The sequence below is a fragment of the Sinohyriopsis cumingii genome, chromosome 7, assembly GCF_028554795.1.
Source record: "Sinohyriopsis cumingii isolate HCF-2022 chromosome 7, ASM2855479v2, whole genome shotgun sequence".
NCBI lineage: Eukaryota > Metazoa > Mollusca > Bivalvia > Unionida > Unionidae > Sinohyriopsis > Sinohyriopsis cumingii.
This window is the reverse complement of record NC_142967.1, coordinates 120,286,093-120,303,069: the sequence shown is the minus strand read 5'-3', so window position 1 is coordinate 120,303,069 and position 16,977 is coordinate 120,286,093. Positions and strand designations below refer to the sequence as shown.

Genomic DNA, 16,977 nt, shown 5'->3' with positions numbered 1-16,977 from the left:
ATTGTTTTTAAACTTATGAAATACATATTAAACATTTATAGATTCTACATGCATAATATCACATCAAGTAAGCACAGTGTAATTTTGGGCGCTAAACAAAATATAAGAAATAGTCACTTTCCTACATACATCACTCTCTGTGTGTATGTTAAAACATGAATCAAACATAGGAATACTTCATCGGCTTTATTTAATGGGGTGGGGATGGGGTTGGCAGTTCCCTTGGAATTTTCATCTCAAAATATTCAGGGTATATCTATCGGTGATGAAATGCAAGCAATTTGTGTATTATAGTATTCTCGAAATATTCATCAAATTTGATTATATGATTTATACAGTCTGCAGGATTAAGCACCACTGTAACAAAATACTGGAATGCACATCTGTATTTAGATGTACAAATTTAACGTCTGGTACATGGTTTTCAGTAAGAACAATAATACGAGCAATATCACGGAAAAGAACACTGAATGCCATTCCACCGGTTCGCCGTGTCCGAATGGCTATTTTTAGAAACTGATATCACTGCGTGTGACGTTTCACAGAGGTAAAAAGTACAAGCGCCATTGCCATATATTGTCATCCGGTGTCATCCAGTACGCTGATGACATTCAAATATTCATGTCTAGTCATCTGGTTCATACTAAATGTACTAAATGATGTTGTTTTAGCCACGTCCACAGCTTTCATACAGGCATGACGCGTATGCAAAACTAGAATGCCGTCAAATTTATTTTGACTCCGATAAATCTCACTGACCTTGTTATTTAATGCGTATGTCGTTAATATAAATAATAATTGGGTCGATTATGTCAATGATGTCATGAATATTTATGACATTTGTTCATTTGGAAAATTATCTGTAATTCTACCGTTATACTCACACATTGTTATATATAAGAACATGAGAGGGTGACTAATTCAATGTCCTGAAAGTGCATCTGTTTTTCTATCAAGTGAGTCACGTTGTTGATAAATACCACAAAAGTACAGATATATCCTGAAAGTGCATCTGTTTTTCTATCAAGTGAGTCACGTTGTTGATAAATACCACAAACGTACAGATATATTTAAGTGACAGGTACATAAGTCCTAAATTTGCTAGCTTTACAGCATTAACTTACTGACTGACCTGGAGTAAAAATGTACAGAAGTGAGCAGGATCAAATCATATGGAAAGGTAAATTTTACGATAATCCTAAGTAACATTTACTTATTTGTCTCTGAAAACGTACATGCTACTGCTTTTTTCTGTTTACCTTTTTCTGGAAAAGACATGTTGGTTTATTTGAAAGAAACAAACTTAGACCCATGCATAACGCGCATACCCACACAAAGTGACTAGGGTCCATGCTTTATATTTGACGACATGATTAAACAGGACTGAGTAGACTCCTATCTGCTCGCATGTTATGTTGTCGCAGGTTTGGGGAAATACTGTTCATTGTGAGACACCATTGCGGAACATTTTCGTCTGTTTTCAATGCGACTAGAATAACTTATACTGTCAGAAGACAGAAAACTCCTCGCAGCTCATATTCTTTAGAACATGTCGGTACTGTACAAATTGTTGTTTTGACGTCATCTAAACTTGAATCCATCCTGCGCATTTTTACATATTTACTGGGTCCTATCTGACTTCTCTTAGCACAGACTGGATTACAATAAAATATAAAAACGAGCGAAAATGAACCACACTATGTATTGCGGCTCAGGCACGCTTCACTGTTACGTTATAGTAGATTGTGACGTATGCCGCGTGCAAGCATGTGCCATCAGTCCTGTGCACGTAAAGAATTAGGCAAAATCGTCACATTCAGCATTATGCATTATTTCAGGAAAAGGCCTGGGAGGGCGGGTTGGGGTGGAAGTAGGAATGACCATCTTTGTAATATTACCACCAACAAAACTTTTATTATTATTGAGGCACCACCTCAAGTACTAAAAATGTCATAACATACCCCACCACCATAATCGAAACTAACATATTCAAACAAATTTTTTTTTAAAATAACAAAACAATGATGGATAACGACTGGAACAAGACGGATATTCAAACGCTCACGCAGTTACTTATTGCAAGGCAGTTTTTAGTTCATAGTTTTGTCCTTCACACAGTGTAGTATTAAGTGGGTTTTCATAGTGCCAATGAGCTGTTCAACCCTAATCACAGGAATAAACATCAGTCATTTGTTATGCACTTAATATCCAATATAATTACCAATGTCTAATATAATGTCTTATGTCTAATGTCCAATATAATAACCAATGTCCAATATAATGACTAATGTCCAATATAATAACCAATGTCCAATATAATGACTAATGTCCAATATAATGACTAATGTCCAATATAATGACTAATGTCCAATGTAATGACTAATGTCCAATATAATAAACAATGTCCAATGTAATGACTAATGTCCAATATAATGACTAATGTCCAATATAATGACTAATGTCCAATATAATGACGCATGACCACAGAGTCGATGGAATGATATTGGCAACTATCTTTCAGTGTTATCTCTAAAAAAAGGATCTGGCTCTGGTCAATCAGTTGTTTATTAAAGAGTCCAGTAAATAGTTTTAATTCTCTTAGCAAGAGAGCAAGTCTTTCTCCATATACAACGATAACTGGGAAATTTCTCATGAACAAACAGATCACGTGCATCTGAGCTTTCTTAAGGATACTTAACAATAGATTTAACTGGCAAATGACTAATCTTCTTTTATATACTTGACAAATATTGCATATGCTTGTTTGAAAGGTACAGGAGTTTTGTCTTCTAGAAGACCAGCTAAAATCAATAACGCTTACTGTTTAATACATTTATCAAGATCAAGTTTAGGATGTTGAAACATTGTAAATGTTGTTTAAAGAATCTTTCAAGGTTTAAGAACACGAGCTTAGATCATATCAAAGGCGAAGTTCTTTGATGCATGCGTCCTTCGTTTACGTCTATTTCTAGACCCGTTTCTTAATTTACTTTAAAAAATGGCACAACCTTCCCTTTCAACGACTAGGGTGGGGCACGTTTTATTCACTTAGTGTTTTGCCTCAATCCACAATGCTGAGCCATGAGTTTGATCCGCCCTTAACTCCGGTATGACTATTTGGTATATATACCTGATCTGCCTTTATTTCCGGTATGACTATTTGGAATATATACCTGATCTGCCTTTATTTCCGGCATGACTATTTGGAATATATACCTGATCTGCCTTTTTTTCCGGTATGACTATTTGGAATATATGCCTGATCTGCCTTTATTTCCGGTATGACTATTTGGAATATATGCCTGATCTGCCCTTATTTCCGGTATGACTGTTTGTAATATATATCTGATCTGCCCTTAATTTCGGTATGACTATCTGGAATATATACAGGATCTTCCGTTAATTCTGTTATGACTGTTTGGAATATATATCTGATCTGCCATTATTTCAGTTATGACTGTTTGGAATATAAAACTGATATGCACTTAGTTCCGATATGATTGTTTGGAATATATATCTGATTAAACATATTGCCTTATTAATTGGACAGAAAAAAATCAGTCCTTTTGCAGCTGTTTCACATGTCTGTCTTTCTTCCGGAGCTGTGTAACAAAGGTGAGAGTCGAACAGAATGATTAACCATTTCATCAAATGCAAGGAGAAAAGATTTGTAAGGTGACAATGTGATGACAAACCAACTTAGCTTTCTAGCTGAGAGTATTTTTGGAATCAGGCTTTGCATAACACCTTTCAAGTCTGCTAATTTATCAATTTTCAGCAGCAAGTGCCATACATACTCTTCCTTAACAGTGTGTGTTTTTCCTCAAGCCCCTAATAAGAAGTAAGCGCAGGTTACGTAATGGGTCGATTCATGATAAACCACTCAGAAACTACGCCATTGTTTGACGCCCGTCTTAAATATCAACCACTTGCTGCATGTTTGATATTGAGAACTTGACATATGTATTAAAATATAGCGCAATTCCACTACATGCATTGCTTCCGATCTCTTATTTTGTCAAGACGGTATTATGGCCAATGTCAGGTCATTAAGGTATCAAGCCAGCTATGGTTTCAAGCCTAATTGTTTTACCTTTCTATCAGTGCTTTGTACAATGGTGCTTGCGATTTTCATACTTATATAAGAGCTTCATCTGCTTGTAAAATATACTTCAATCTTATCTGAAACAGAAAATCATTTACTTTAAACTCCTTTTGTAAAGATAGTGGTAAAGGATAAAATTTAAAATCATGTTTGATTCTGCTTTCACTAAAGATTTTAAGCAATTTTTTTCCATCTGAATCAGCTATCATACAAACTGCAATTTGCTTTATCTGGTTTTGTATCATTTCTTTATGTGTTGTTATCAGCTTATTTTTGTGCATTTTATTTTAATGCCGCATTTCTTTATTATTTTTTTTTCAAACATTTGATTGGTACCTTAATTTTTACCGGGGTCCTTTCTTGATTTAATTTCTATTGCATCCTGGTACAGTATCTTGTTAACGGATACATTCATTGGTCTTTGGACCTCTTTTCTTCTTTTCGGGCCATTTCCGTCAGTGTTGTTCGATATTTTACTCCAGGGTTTAGCTATTTTATTCAACAGCATCATTCTCAATGTTTTCGATATGTTTCTTCTTTGATTTTCTATCGTCTTTAGTGTTCCCCATTTAATTCGTTCTTGCAGAGTCATAGTTTTTCTTTCTCTATCATATGTTTCCACAGTTTTTAAAATAAACATTTCCATGTCCTTTCTAGGTTTTTTCGGCAAGGTTCAATTATTATCCTCACTGAAAAGAATCAGCAACATTTTGGCTTCGTAGAACATGCAGTTTTTCAAATCAAAATCTGTTTCTATTTTGATATTATCTCACATCATTCAAACAAGACAAATAACCATGTTCTAAATGACGGATGTATCACTAGAAATAAGTCTAACTATTACAATTCATATAAGTTTACATGTAAATGGTTTAAAGGAACACGAAAACCGTCTCGACTCACTCTGCTTAACTGGACATGTTGATATAAAGAAAGATTTATTTATTTCTATAAGAAAATGGTTGTTTTAAATTTTGTCAATAGTCCTTTCAAATGATGTACCCTCGGACAAGGAAAGACTAATATGTTTTTATCTTGTTATTGTAAAAATCCACTTACGTTTGATTGGTACCATGACGTTTACTTTCAGTGTAAGATGGTTATGGACTACATTTAATGCAGTAAATTGTCAACCAAATCCAGAGTGCGGGATACTGCACTACCACACCCTGCGTGCGGAATAATCCACTGACAATTGCCCCAGCAATTTCGGCGTATTTATTAAGGTCTGATAGTTGTTGTTGTTGTTGTTGTAGGGTTTAACGCCATTTTTCAGCACACGATAGGCTATACATGGCGGCCAGTATTAATGGTGGAGGAAGAACCCGGGAAAACCCCGGAAAGAACCACCGACCCTCGAGAAGCTACTGGCAAGCTTTCTCACATACTCACATTGGCCAAATCCGAGACTCAGGTCTGATAGTAAATTTGACTGTAAAGCAAGGTGGCGGTGGGAGTGGTAGCCAAATTCACTATTGACGATAATGTTTAACAATATGCAAACTATCAACTATTTATGACAATACGTGTTTAATGGGGGCTGTGGAAAATGAGATTTGGTAAATTTTTTTGTGTTAAGGTTAACTAGATCACATGTCGCATACAACCCTTTTTCACAGTGTGACTCTAGACAGGTCACCTTAATGTTATGAAAAATACCAGTATGGAACTATTATAGGACATCCAGTCTGCTTTTACCAATCTGAGCGCCTGGGCGCTTGGGTTAACTATGGTTCTGTTCAACGCTTATTAAGTGCTTCTGTAAGTGAGACAGATACAAAGTGAACTTTTGTGCATTTCCAACAAGCATTTACAACAAGCACAACGGAGAGAATATTCCTGTACTGTGTGAAATTTCTTTATTAAGTGCAGCCCCGCTATGACGCGAATTCAGATATAACGCGGTCGTGGCGCGGCTCCCGAAATTTCGTATATTCATTCGCATATGAAAAAAAAAAAAACATTTTTTGTTCAAAGTACATGAAATAGTGAATAACAAATTTATTATCATTATGGGGAAAACATCGCGTATGAATTCGAATTTAATATGATCGTGGCGTGGTTCCTTAAATTTTAAATACATGTATGTGTATATTTCTCGTACCGGGAATTTTTTTTTAAGTACGAGAAATGTGTAAAACGTTTATTATCATTTTGGGGAAGAGATCGCGTATGCATTTTGATATAATACGATCGTGGCGTAGCTTCTAAAATTTAACAATATCACCAGGTTCTTGAAGTGTTATGCCAAAATAAACATTATCGGACATGTTACCAGTAAAATAATGTCCGCTTTATTAGCTGGAAATTTAAATGTTATGAAATTGTGCATGCGTTCAGCTTTAAAAACAAAATTATTATAAAAGTGACTCGTGACCATTGCAGACCTACTGCACTTAGTTCTCGGGTTTTATATTTGTATGGGGTGTACTTATGAACTCGTTATTATTTTCCTATTTTTTTATAAAAATATTTTACCGTTATGGAAAAGCAAGTTCACAAACGCAATTAACTCTCTGCACTTTGCGCAACAACAACAACAACAACAAAAATATTATAATTTTGGGGAAGAGATCGTGTATGAATTCGAGTATAATACAATATATAATACGATCGTGGCGTGGTTCCTGAAATTTTAAATACATGTACGTGTATTTTTCTCTTTTTTTGGGGGGGGGGAGGCACCAGACAGATGCCCCCCCCACTTAACCAAAATAATAAAGTTGTTTTATGTATGTTTGTTAACCCCCTGATATGTTGTTTGTATTCTTTAGAAAAGGATTCCAAACAAAATTTTATTTTGGAGTAATTTTGTCGGGGTATTTGTTCTTTAGCCCTAGTGTTTTCTACAGGTTAGATTTTCCGAATCGGTTTCATTCACCGTCTTCGAATTTTCATCCCTGATTTTCTAGTTGACCTTGGCTGGAGGTCTTCTACATCCCGTGTATGCTATTGTGTATAGTGCTATATTGTTTGTATGCTATATGGTATATTTGTTGGGATAGTCTTGTATTCCAAATTTTGCCCCGTTTTTTTCCTCTACCTTTTTCTTTCTCTTTTTTTTTAAATTTTTTTTTTATAAGTTATTTTGCTTCTGTTTTTGAATTTTGCCGATGAAACGGTGCACTATTTTGAAAGAAAAAAAACCCCTATTGTTTTAAATGCGTGTTCAAGTGTGTCGTTTCATCGTTATAAGGTATTGCTAGCAGTTTGGTAGGTTGTATTCGAGTCAGGATCCACACTCTTTCTATTTATCTGTGTTTTACCTGGATCGAACTAGACCTCCCTTTATTTATTTAATATTGTCCAGAAAGTCTAAAAGTTGTTTATTACTTGCCACTTATTGTGTGGATTACTTCCCCATACAGTTGGAGCTGTATGGATTTTTAGATAGAGAGACAGTCAGAGATTTGGATAATAGTGTTTGATTTTTTGTATACGTGTTTGGTCTGCTTATGTACTACATGGGGTATTTCCAAGACTCTTTCCTGATCCTTTCCACTTCGCGTAGCGCCATGTGGTATATCCCCAGGAGTTCCTCGTCTTGTACTTTCCCATGTAGTTAATATGTATAGTGACGTTCTATTGTTGTGCTACTAAGTGGTGCAGAGAGAGACAGAGATGTTAATTGGAAAAAAAAAGAAAAAAAAAGAGGACTCTCAAGGGGGAAGAAACCGGGATATATTATAGCTTCACTCCCTTTTACTTCTTTGACTCGTACCCGGAAAAATACTTTTTAAAAGTGCGAGAAATAGTGTGTAAAACGTTAATTATCATTTTGGGGAAGAGTTCGCGTATGAATTCGAATATAATACGATAGTGGCATGGCTTCTGAAATTTAACAATTTCACCAGGTTCTTGAAGTTTTATGCCAAAATAAACATCGGAAATGTTACTTGTTACTGATCCATGAGTAAAGCCAGTAAGTCGTCTTAGTGATTGTCTTCAATTAATTATGTATACCATCATTGCTCAAACAACAGCCGACATGTGTTTCTTTTACTGTATACACAAACAAGCAGCAGACAATGTGTCGCAGAATTGCAACCGAGTGGGTTTTTGGACTAAATGAACAAGACAAACACAATGTGAGAAAGATGGAAATTTATGAATGAATTAATAAACATAAATATATGATGTAAAAATACAATGATTCTCTCACGCTCTCAACATACGATTTACTCAAATCACTCTACACAACATTCACACATCGAAAATAAACAAAACAAATATTAAATCAAAATGAAGTACAGATCCAAGAACCCTCATTGACTGCACATACACCTCAAACAGTATTTTACACAATGAGATTCACATAATCTCGAACAAAAATTCTATTAAGGTTCAAAATAATCTTGACACAACTAAGATTCAAAAAAATCTTGACACAACTAAGATTCAAAATAATCTTGACACAACTAAGATTCAAAATAATCTTGACACAACTAAGATTCACAATGATCTTACCACAACTAAGATTCATGATAATTTTATGAATACAACCAAAAAAAAAAAAAAAAAATGCAATGGAACAACAATTGATCCAATCGTATGCTGCTAGACCCCTTGTAAAGTCGCACGATTCCTTGGGTTGGTCCACACTCTTATCGACCGCTCGCACTCTTTATGAATCCACTACGAGTACAATCATACGTTACACGTACAGACAGCATACAGCACATTTTTAATTTTGCTACGTCTACGTCCGTGGCACAGACATACGTACATACATTACGTATCGACAGCACATAGCATTAATTGTTCTGGAAACTCCGGATAGCTCCAAGCAACTTTAGACGGCGTCGGACAGCTTCAGACCGCTCTAGTCATATTCACAATCACCTTTCATAGACAATCACAGCTACAAACACGGTCAGCTACCATAACAGTCAGCTACAAACACAGTCAGAATCAGCTACAATAAAACCAAATTGGACTCGTTCTGTTCATGCTATATATTAGACGTTGAATTCAGATACAATGATCAGGGGAAAAAATATTGAGTATTGTAAATCTGTGTGCAGTTTTTAAATGGAATTACATGCATTATAAATGAAGTAAATGCCACGACGGCACAATAGTAAACGGTGTTGATACCCTATTCATCATATACCGTAGACATGAATACACGTATATGTGCCAATGAGTTGTTCGCTCAAAAAAGTAAAATACTGTAAAACCCCGCATTAACGCGACCCCGATATTAACGCGATCCAACTTTGTAGGCCCCAATTTATCGCGTTATAGCGGGGTTCCACTCTATGTAGTATCAAGAAAACAACGCGCTGCTAAAGCTGAGTGAGAATCGAAAACGCTGCTCCCATCACATATGCTCCAGAACTGAACCTGAACAAGTGCAAAGTACATTAACTTTAGTTGTCATTAAAATATGCAAAATTAAATTTTATAGAGTAGACTATACTAATTTCTGTAAGAGAAATAAATTAATTATAAAATATAAGTTAAGAATAAAATAAAAACGACTGGCGATTTTTTCGATTTTTTTTTACCCTCCCTATTTACTTCTAAAGTCATGGAAGTTTACACTGACCAAGTGGAGCTAGCAGTCTTTTGAGGTGCACATCTGTAGTATGTCCATATAGTGTATTGGAACCACTTTTTCCAACATTTGCATAAAATTATGTCCAAAATACTTGCATTAAACAATGACGTAGTGTTGACTGACATCAGCAAAAAGTCAATATGTCAATATCATATTTACGGTGTGTATTAAATAATGAAGTCAATGAAGAAGAATATCCACTTTATAACAATTCTACAAACTGTAAATAATCCGCGGAGAGAGAGAGAGAGAGAGAGAGAGAGAGGCGTATCCCTGACATTCCAAATGACCTTTCGAGTTACATTCTGACGTACATTTTAACAGACTTAGCACTTAGTTCTCGGATTTTACATGGGTATGGGGTTTGTTTATGAACTCGTTATTAATTTCCTATTTTTTTAATAAAAAATATTTTACCGTTATGGAAAAGCAAGCTCACAAACGCAAATCGTTCTGTGCACTTTGCGCCATAGTAGTTTCACACGTTTCTTTCGATATTCACAAAATCTGAAGGAAAAAGTTATATGCACGCTGAAAGCATGTGTTGATTTGTAATTATTCTTGTTGTAGTCGTTCAAACGAATAGGCGTACAAGCGTTAATTATTATAAATTTGCAATGGATAAATGTACACGGAAACGCATATGAGAAAATTTTAGCAGTATGAAATTTGTACAGACACCGTTCATAGACCCTGTAACATAATGAACCGTAGACGTGCTTCGTCTTTCTTAACCTAATTTTGCTGTTAGTTTTTTCTATTGAATTCAGACACATAATGATGTGTGACAAAATTATTGAATAGTTTAAATATGTATGCAATTTTTGCAATGGAATTACATATTTTATGGATTAATTTCAAGCCCCGACGGTGCGATATCAGACGGCAAGTAAACATTCCAAATGACCTTTCGAGTTACATTCTGACGTACATTTTAACAGGGGGACCCCGAGTGGCCGAGTGGTCTAAAACGCTCACCGTTACGGATCACTGCCATCTCATCTCTGTCTGCGTGGGTTCGAGTCTAGGATTCAGCCAATGTGGGTATGTGAGAAAGCTTGCCAGTAGCTTCTCGCGGGTCGGTGGTTCTTCCCGGGATTTTCCCGGGTTCTTCCTCCACCGTTGATACTGGCCGCCATGCATAGTCTATCGTGTGCTGAAAAATGGCGTTAAACCCCAAAACAACAACATTTTAACAGCGTTACATATGGGAAGGCCAAGATGGGCAGATAACTCGGGCAGGACTGAATAGCAGATTTAGCCTCTCGATTAGACAAGTTTTGGATCTAGTCCAAAATTCCTATGTTCCTTTTTTTAATGAAATTGGGGCCTGAAAGAAAATCTACTGAAAGAAGCTAACATTATCTCTTTAGTTGTAATTCCAATTTAAATAAATAACATATTTTAGATTTTCTTAGTTCGGACTTTATTATAGACATCCATCAAATTAGTGGCGCTGTTCTTGACTGTTGCAAAATGGGGTGGGTGAACTGCAATAACATGAAACTGAAGTTAGTGTTAGTATTTATAGAGAGATGGTAAATGTGTTTCTGTAAGGAATATAATGTGAATATACCTGATACAGCAAAGGAGTAAAATATAAACTGGGTGAATCGAACTGGTGTATGCTTAACTAAATATTTCAAGAAGTCAAGTCATACTATTAAGAAGTATGCATTCTCTCTCTCTCTCTCTCTCTCTCTCTCTCTCTCTCTCTCAACACGTACACAAATGTTAGGTTACAGGCACATTTATGCTGTCAATAGAAAATAAATATTTCTAATTTGTATGTGGCACGTGTTGAGGATATTTTCTTTAACAACAACATAAAAAGCAACATTAACAGTAATCACAAGCAACAACCCCCACCCCTTAAGCTTTAAAAAAGAGATTTGCAATCAGTTATTTTTAATGAATTCGAATTGATTTAATTTAGAGTGTTTTGATCACTTCAATCATTGATGAGGTAAATAGACAAACGGCTATCTCCCCCCCCCCCCAATCTTGAATGTTCCGATTTACCAATAATCCTGGATGTCATGCTATACCGATGATGCAGGAATTCACAAAAGAAAGTACTGTATTAATCTAAAGTCAATGAACACTTTAGTAATTCTAATTAATCATTTAAATAAATAGATCTTCTCGAACTATTTCTAATCTTAGCAACAGAGCTGTAAACTTAGTAGATTCCAAGATATTGAGGTAAAACAAGAATGCATTGCTTGTTTACCAAATTGACTCTGTATACAAATTCCCACTTCACCTACGACGCAATTGAATGTTCCAGTGGAAAATTCCATTAACTCGTAAACAAGGATAAGCCTCGAACTGAAATATCAGTAAACATCTTGTTTGCAACTTACAGTTATGGACAAAAGTTAGGTATGCAAAAGCTCTATCCACAGCCATCAATCGTGGACAAAAGGCATTTACACAATTTAAATAACATTATTAAATTTCCGATAGAAAATATACTCCTTGAAAATTGTCCGAAGTCCGTTAAAAGCAACTCGAGGGCTGAACGAATTATGGTCAGTCATACAATTTATAGACACATTCGGATGCATCATAGTTAGTATTTCTTTCTTCAGGCAATTATGAAAATGCTGGCTTTCTTTAGTATACTTTCATATAAATAGACATACTATTGTAATTTTGATACAAGCTATTTGTTAAGATACCTATTAAATGTTCGTGAATTAATGAAGGGAAATGTTTTCGAATTGTTTTCAGTGGTATTGAGTGGCGATTCAGGAGTAGGAAAAAGTGAACTCAAGACACGATTCATGGGTTTTGATATACGAGAACATTATTTCGGCTCGTGGAAAGGGAATCCAAATATTATACCCAGGTGAGACTGAATCAATACTAGTCAATCCAGTGGTCATGCCACATTTTGTGTTAAATATTGCATTTGTTTTGGTATTTTGGACACAAAGAAGATACAAGATAGAATAATTCTCAAAAGGATGTTGGATTGACTTGGTCAGGCTGTGACGAAAATATGTTTTAAAAACTGTATCTGCACATTTAAATGGTTCATGATCGAGTTAAGAACAAATGAAATTGCTTCAGACAGCAGAAATATGTATTTTCGACGTTGACTGTCTTATCAAGCCTCACCTTATTCTGAGCCATGGATGGAAGTTTTCCAGAGGACAATAACTTGAGCAGATCCAATATACTTTTCTATAAATTTTGCAGCCACCATATAGGATTTGATATGCAGGTAATAGTTAAATTTAAACTCGAAAACATTATTTAAAGTCTACCTTAGTAGCGCAGGAGAAACAAATTTGTGGGCGAAGAAACCTTGTACTGCATGTGGGGATCATATACTTATTAGGAAATATTTAATAACCCATTGGAAAAGCAAACCGAATGATGAAATGTTAGAAAATAAATGCACAAGAAATGCTTAATGAATGGATAACAAGAGAAGAACGATGAACGGAAGATGCCAAAAGCTGCATGATACAAGCATCCACTGATAAATCATAAAAAATAAACGATGAATGATAAATTATGGACAATAAATAAAGAAGGAAATGCGATTTCAGATACAGCCGTTGTTTATCGCCATGGAATCAGCAGTAGAAGGTTTGTAAATGAAATTATGAAGGCAACAAAATCCATAAGTGAAAATTCACTGTTGCTATCGAGTCTTTTTGAAGCTTTTAATCAATCGGCGATTGCTTAGACTCGTTGCTTTATCCTTGTACTTATTTTGAGTACCCTTTGAATATTAATTGTAGAAAGCCCCTTTGTACAAAAAATTATAATTCTTCAAAACGTACAGAGGATGGCCAACGTACTAGTTGTGAATCAATGTGACTGGAGATTTTCCTTAAATGGATCCGGATTTTCTGGTTTTACATTGGAATATTGTTTGTCGGAAAATTTACTTAGAGAACCAAAATGGCTGACGTGATTGACAACTTTGTATTGTTACGAGTCTATGCTCTTAAAATAAGTAACAGAAAAGAGTGAAAGACACGAGTTTTGTAAAATTTAACAAATATATTTATTTACATGAAAATGAGGAAAAACAACTTACGGTATTGCGAATTAAATCCTAAAGTAATCCAAGAATTGCAAGCACAAGTTTTAGTAATTTAAAGTCTTGAATATAATCCAGTAAAAGTCCAGAAAAAAATCCAAAAACTGAAGTCGATGACGTGTCTGTGGTAGCTACTAAAGTGTTGATGTTTCAACAGTCTTTTGTTGAATCACAGAAATAGAATTCCAGGTTTGAATATGCTATAAATTCCAGTGCATGTCTCTATCCAAGAAAGTTATCATACCACTTTTGTATTTCCAGAGAAAATAATCGCTTGAATTTAATAATTTGAACAAAAAAGATTCCAGCCCGAAATAAATAAAAATACTGGTCACATCATATAATAATTGAACGTGCTAGATGTTAAAGCACGAATGACCATTTCCTCACAATCACAAGATTGTATCGTTCTCTACTTGACCTCAGGTCACACTTAACATTTTCTAAAAGAAATATTACCAAATGGAAGAGAAAAAAGACATTCGAGAATCATCCTGATGTTTACAAAATCAAAACCATAATCTGTAAATTTACTTAGGAAAATCCAAAGCCCTGACCCAAATAAACATATTTACTTTTTCTTTTAATAATAATTCTGATATTAAACCCATAAACATAGAGAATAATTCAGCTATGTATTAGTTGTTGGCATAAAATGAATCAAAACAAAATTCAAAAGTCAATCAGATCAAGCAGAAATGAACTCAGTTTTGGACAAAGTCAAGTCCAGCATACAATGTTACATTACGATAACATGCAATGAAATATTTGTTTTTTTTTTAAAATCCAACAAATAAACAATTAAATTAAATATACGTAACAGTATATGCATAGGAAACAAACTTGATTGAATATAATTGTAAGTGATTGACAATGAATTTATGTATCAATCATTTGTATTGTGATATAACTAATATGTATTAATCAACTTTGATTTTATTTCGTTGAAAATAAAGTGGAGTTTCTTGAGAAAAAAGTTAATTGGGAGTTCGATTCTCTAGACCGAGCAAAAGGCATCTCTGTCAGCATCACCATCTGATTTCAGCCCGGATAAATCTGAATACTAGCTCATTGTATGAGGGATTGACTCTCAGAAATATTTGGCTCAACTATAAGTGATCCTTTAGAGAAGTAATTCGCGCAGTGAAAAAGATGTCTTCCTTACATATTTTGATAACGTATCTTGATAACATTCACGTTATGCTACTACAAACAATTTTCGGAAGCAATTATGCAGGAATCTAAAAAAGAACAAACACCTTGGGAGATTTATTCTTATAAAATTTGTTAATAATGTAAAATGTACTTTGTTCTATACTGAAAATGGAGAGTCACCAAAAGTTATGGAGCAAGGTGATAAAGGTAGGATAGCAAAATGTTAGGATCGATATCCTAATTGTTTATAGATCATAGCTCTGTAAATGGTACTATAACATCAGAAACGTAAAAGCCCTTTTATCATATTCATGAGAACCAGCTGGGTTCAATTAAATATACTGAGTTTGAGAGGGCATTTCTGATAAAGACCATGACAACCAGCTTGGACAAACTGCCTGGACAACGGTATCCCTATAAATTATGTGATATTCCCAACAGGATGACTCACTCGTGACACTAAGATCTTAATCAGTGTCATCAATGTTTACTAGACAGTCTCGTGTCTATTCTAAAGATGATTGATTTACTAGGCAGTCTTGTGTCTATTCTAAAGATGGTTGATGATGATAATCTTACATATGAATGCGGCAGCCCTTGCTAGAATGATCCATTTTGACTTTCTTTGGAATGTGGAGATATAAATACAAATTGGCTGAGTTCCGCCAAACCTGATAAGTAATCGATTTTCTACAGAAGTATATCAAGTGTTCAGGGTGTTATGCATATGCTACGACACAATCATCTCCTCTATTAAAGTAAATAAAGATCCGCAAAATCACAGCTTAAACTTATGTGCAAATATTTTATCAACGAGTGTGTCGTATGGACCTTTGCTTACCACACACTCCTTGTTTCTCTGTCAATCCATAAAAATGGTAATGGAAATTGGAGAGAGAGAGAGAGAGAGAGAGAGATGATCACCACTTAACCTACTTGAACTGCTAAAAGCTAGAGGAAACCTTTGCATCTTAGAAATGTGCACATCGAGATTTTGCTTTCATTACTTGTAGTTTTTATCTTATGATTGGTTTTATATTTATTTTAAAACGCATAGTTTCAAAAATAGACTAGTGTGTGTGTGTATATATATATATATATATATTGCTGATTATAATTGTTTTCCTCAAATATTTTTGAGACAGCGACCTTGCATAGAAACGTAGTAATAGAAAATAACCCTCAAAAGGGAAAAGGTGATCCACTATTATCATTTGCTACATCATGCATAACAACTTGAAATGCTAACAAATAACATACTACAAATTCACTCGAAAATCTACTATTAATGTTCTATCCGTTAGCATCGCCGGAGATTGTCAGTAAAGTGATCAAAACAAAGACACTGACATCAGTAATGTGGTCTTAATACAGGCAAGTGTACAAAATAAATGAATGCACAACAGTTCCTTTAAAGAATAATATGATGTAGGAAAAATACTTGAGTTGGCACTGTTTTAAAAGGTTTAAAAATGTAAGAGTTGTCAATAAAACTAACTACATGAACAACAATTATATATCGTTTTTCGGATAGTTGCTATGCTAATGATACGATTTCTTCAGCATATGATCTCATGCAATTATCTTCATATATCTGAAGCTGTTGAGTTAGCAGGTAGAAAACTTCGTCAGCTGATTTATCTCAAGCATTATAATTTATTTGGATAGTAGGTAGATAGTTAGATCACAAAAAGCTAGTTTGTAACAGGAGCTTCAGTTCCATTCTTGATAGATGAAACATTATTGTTTGTGGTAAGTATTTCAGTTGCGTTTACTTGGGATTAATTGAACTTCTGTTCATCTTGCAGAAGTGTACAAGTTGATGGCAAGATTATAAAGACACAGATCTGGGACCCAACAAGATATGAGAGCATCAGGACCATGCCACCTTCGTAAGTATTACAGTGTTTGGACTTAAGTGTGTGTTTCTTATCTCCGTCTGTGAGACTATCGTACCTTGACTATGTTTCTTGTAATTGTATGTGAGTGTTTCTTATCTCCGTCTGTGAGTCTATCGCACTTTGAGTGTTTCTGTTATTTTTATGTATGTGTTTCTTATCTCCGTCTGTGAGACTATCGCACATTGACTAT

The 16,977-nt window shown here is 34.8% G+C and overlaps 1 protein-coding gene across 3 annotated transcripts in view; it reads left to right on the top strand.

Annotated features, from left to right (window-relative positions):
- The first annotated feature begins 606 nt into the window (after window positions 1-606).
- The window catches only part of LOC149796032 (ras-related protein Rab-11B-like), a 28,515-nt gene continuing 12,144 nt past the window's right edge, over window positions 607-16,977 (top strand). The window contains exons 1-4 of one of the 3 annotated variants that reach the window (XM_089965948.1): window positions 607-720; window positions 1,084-1,180; window positions 12,405-12,522; window positions 16,695-16,778. In XM_089965948.1, coding sequence (XP_089822074.1) covers window positions 1,144-1,180; window positions 12,405-12,522; window positions 16,695-16,778 — 239 coding nt within the window. In that variant the 5' untranslated portion in view covers window positions 607-720; window positions 1,084-1,143. Of the gene's footprint in view, window positions 721-1,021; window positions 1,181-12,404; window positions 12,523-16,694; window positions 16,779-16,977 lie in introns of those variants that run through there. The other 2 variants (XM_089965947.1, XM_089965949.1) reach the window with 2 other exon arrangements.